The sequence below is a fragment of the Salvia hispanica genome, chromosome 5, assembly GCF_029641045.1.
Source record: "Salvia hispanica isolate PSC_SH4W2 chromosome 5, Shi_PSC_v1, whole genome shotgun sequence".
NCBI classification, from domain to species: Eukaryota; Viridiplantae; Streptophyta; class Magnoliopsida; order Lamiales; family Lamiaceae; genus Salvia; species Salvia hispanica.
In genome coordinates, this window is record NC_142696.1 from 13,947,360 (window position 1) to 13,951,940 (window position 4,581).

At 35.2% G+C, this 4,581-nt stretch overlaps 1 protein-coding gene across 1 annotated transcript; it reads right to left on the reverse strand.

Annotated features, from left to right (window-relative positions):
* Nucleotides 1–293: 293 nt before the first annotated feature.
* On the reverse strand, nt 294–623 carry LOC125187610 (uncharacterized). Its single transcript, XM_089059083.1, has one exon. The coding sequence runs from the start codon at nt 621–623 to the stop codon at nt 294–296; it is 330 nt and encodes a 109-aa protein (XP_088915209.1).
* Between the last annotated feature and the right edge of the window lie 3,958 nt (nt 624–4,581).

A 4,581-nucleotide genomic window follows, 5' to 3' on the forward strand; every position in this document is an offset into this window, starting at 1 on the left:
CTTGTTGAAGTAAAGGACACGTGCACATGACACACGTGCAAAACTCCTCTCTTCAGTTGGACTTGGGCCAAATGTGTTAGACTTTTACTATTGAGCCCCAATTTAATACAAGTACGATAGAATATTATTATCAGCCACTATAGTGAAATAATATTGACTGCCCGTTTAATCCCAAATTACAAGTAATTCGGGCTTTTCCTATTTAATTTATTATTTCCCAGGTGGTCCTTCTTAACTAGCGCCTTTAGATACCGAGGCGCAAAAACTGAATCATAATAGGTCAGGGCAAGGGTCTACGCCTCCCTCCCTGCAAAGAAGTCGGCAGCGCGGTTACCCTCTCTGTAGATGTGTGAGAATTGAACCTGCGACTGAAAAGTCATACTTTGAATCAAAGTCATATGGTGACTAAGATCCGCGAAACCAAACTGTGACAGTAAGGTAACTAGTGCCGTTGAGTCCATCTCTATCCAAATGTGTGCATAGAACTCCATAGCCATCTCTAAACCTCGAATAAGAGCCATAAGCTCCGCCTCAAAGCTCGAAGATGCAGCAACTGGAGAACATAAGGCCCTCAAAAGACCTCCATTAGAACCATGAACCAATCCTCCCTCTCCCGCCTCCATTGTCGATGTAGAAAAGAGTCCATCAGTGTTCACTTTTGATACGCTTGGATTTTGCACTGTTTTAAAGCCTTTATTTGGTCTTTTTTCAATGTTAAAATCACAATTCATGTCCATATTTTGCATGTTTTATCTATTTTGGTATTTTGACGTGTTTTGTGACAAATGTACATATTTGAGCTTAAAAATACAGCAAAAAGTCGAAGTTAGAAATCTGGAGCTTTCGAGACGGCCAGCGGTCCGCTGAACACAGCCAGTGATCGCTGGGGCCCAAGGACCGCTGAGCCAGTAGCGGTCCGCTCCAGAGAAAGATGCCCTGAAATGAAGAACACACCCAGCGACCGCTGGGTTGTACGCAGCGAACGCTCCAAATGATCCAGAAGCCACAGGACGATTTCCAGTGACCGCTAGAAAAACGCGATGCACGATTTCGATCTACTCTCTCCCCATGATTTACCAACTTAGCCACTTTTTACCCTATTTGCTTATACTCGATTTTTCCCCTATAAATACCCCCTCAAATCTCTTCATATAAGAATCCTCTTTTTGCCATCTAATTCTAGAGCATAAATTTGAGAGTTCTTCATAGTGCAAGGGATTAAAGAAGAAAGCAAGAGATCATCAAAGAGCTACTAGGATTCAACCTTTAGGTTTTATTTGCTTTAGAACTTATGCTCATTTTGTAGTCCCTACAATCTATGTTTTAGCTTATGCTTTAGCTTATTCAATTATATGTAACTAAATTCATAGGATTCTAAGGGTGTGTTAGTAACGACTTTGGTTATATAATTCCGTTTTCTATTTAATATCCATTTTGTTTTTACTTCGTTTCTTCCCTAAGTTGTTGGATAATGCTTCACGTTTGAGTGACGCATTCTGTGATGGATTAATATAACTTGTTACATAATCGTGAGAGGAGGCGAATTAGGTCCACTTAGTAGACACTACAATTAGTTTCCCTTAAAGCGGCATTGTTAATTGAGAGTAAGGACTTTTAAGGGTCTTAGGAGTTTTTGGGAGTTACGGATCTAAGATTGAAAACCCTAGTGTTAGTAATCTATGCTTATGCCGCATGGGCAAAACTTATGTGAGTCGTTCAATCAAAGTATAAACTGTACTAGAGTATTGTTGTAACACCCCATCCAGATTTTCGGAAATATTTGATAATCATTTTTCGATCCGTTATTTTCTTTAATTATATTTGGATGTCACAGCACAAAGCCTAAAATTATTTTTTTGTAATATTGACAAATATTCATAGCAACATAAATAGTACTCCCTCCGTCCCACTTAAAATGCAACATTTGAGAATCGGCACGAGATTTTATGTAGTGTTGTTTTGTGAGTTAATGAGAGAGAGTAAAGTAAGAGAGATGAAAAAGTAGAGATAGAGTTGTTTCTATTTAAGGAAACGTTTCATTTTTAATAGGACAACCAAAAAAGGAAAACGTTGCATTTTTAATAGAACAGAGGGAGTAGTTTCTAACATCAATAACTTCAATATCATGGACGATCACATTTATCATCAACAGTCACATTGCTCGATCTTAAATCATAAATATTTAAACAATCTATTAACGATAACCCACACGAGGGTGTCAATAACCCGCGTAGGGATGACGATAACCCACATAAGGTGACGATAACCCACACCGGGGTGCCAATAACCCAGACAAGGGTATTGATAACCCATATAGGGTGCCAATGTAAATAACCCACAAAGGGGTGCTTAATCATCACATACTCCCAAACAATACTACTACTCCCTCCGTCCCGGCTAAGATGACACATTGCTTAGCCGGCACGGGATTTTAGGAGTTATTGGTTAAAGTGTTTAATTGGAGAGAGAGAAAGTTTAATTGGAGAGAGGGAAAGTGGGTGTAAGTATTAAAGTAGAGAGATAAAGAAAGAAGGATATTTTAATAGGAGTGAGAAAAAGTGGTTGAGTGTATTAATTGGAGAGAGAAAGTTACCAAAATAGGAAATGTGTCATCTTAGTTGGGACAAACTAAAAAGGAAAACGTGTCATCTTAAGCGGGACGGAGGGAGTATCATTTAGCAAGCCAAATATATTCAAATAAAATCAGTCAATCAATCCATCACAGACACAATTAAGCTCACACTATATTTGTATTATCATTCCACAATTACAATACACATTTTATCATTTCAAGACTTCGCATATGTATTCATCCGATAATTCAATTAAAATTTCATAGCATCAAGCTTCCACATATGTACTTTTTGGATCACATTAACCTTCAGCATATTTCAATCTCCAAACAATTATCACATAAATCATATTAATCCATTTCACAAAACCCATTCCTATAACCTTTTCCTATAAACATCAAATTTCTAAGATTCAGTCATCAATATATGTTTGATCATTTATTAGTCATACAACTATAGCATTTTTATTTTACTGCTTAAATATGAAACACTCCTTATTACTATTCTAGAATCACATACTAGTCAATAATCAAGAATTAATCACATACTAATTCATTCTCATGATTAAACATGGATTTATCAAACTTGGCATTTATAACTTTTCAAATAAGGAGCAATAGCTTAGGACGAAGGAGTACCTCGAGTTATCGGAAATTAGGAATTGCGTCGACTGTTTGACATGTAAAGTTTTAAATCTTGAAGAAAATTTGTTAAGGTGAAATATGGAAGAAGACTGTCGATCTCCCCCCTATTGTTGTCCCAAAAAGAGGAATAAATAGGAGATTATAAATCTCTAGAATCCTCCGTACGGTTCTTATTTAATTTATTTAATTACTTTAACTAATATTCTAGAATATTCTATTCATTTGCTTTCCTCAAATTTTTACACGTCTCCGCCATTGACAGAACAAATTTTACTAGTATCTATTTATTATAATATCTATTTCTTTAATATATAGCACCATTAGAAATTAATATATTTATTTATTTAGATCTAGAGTATTCCATCCCTTCATCACTATGGAGATAGAAATTATCTTCATCACCAAGCCCAAACTCAATATATTTCTCGGCAACTGCAGATTAGGGAGAAATATATATTCAAATAGTTATTGCATCATAAAATAGAAATACAAGGAATTGAAATCTTTTAAAATATTCTATAATAGTTTTAAAACCATTCTCTTTTTAAATCCTAATAGCACACGAAAGTTTTTACAATTTAGTAAAATTGTCCACTTAAATCTCTAATGATCCTTAAATGTACTAATACTAATTTTAGCATTCCATACCAATAAAATATATGCCATTTATAGAAATATAAATTAATTGTCAAATTTCAAAATTCCAATTTGATGACTCTCTTCTTTCTTAAAATAGTAAATTTGTCTAACCCCCTTTTTTGGGATGTTACAATTGATGGAGTTTTGTGCCTCTTGCACAGCGGAAGACTTGTACAATATAAATAAATCAGATACGGATCTATTTGATCGATTATGCGATTAATCAATTCACATCTTAAACAGATAATTGCATGCTAGAACGCAAATAATTCATGCTTAGAAAATATAAATCCTAAACATGATTCTACGGTTTAGAGTTACCGATTTTGATTCTCCAAAGAATCGACGATTGCTCGCGCCTTCTCCACGATGATCTTCAATACTAGACCATGGATCTTCTGACTGGTTCCTGAAATGTATCTCGACATCAGGGTGAGTTGATCTTATCAAAATACTAGGACTCGAATAAAGAAGACAGAAAAATCTCACGGAGGAGAGCTCCTCTAAAAACAGAGAGGGACGAAAATTTCTACTACTAATAAATTAATTATGTCTCTCCTTTATTCTCCTATTTATATTAAGTTCATATTGGACCCAGTCAGGGATCTATGGAAGTTTTTGGATATGGGCTCCTCCAATTAGCTTTTTACTAATTAAATTGAACACCAATTTAATATAAGCTTTTAATTGGAATATACGAGCAACCACTACTGAAGTAATATTGC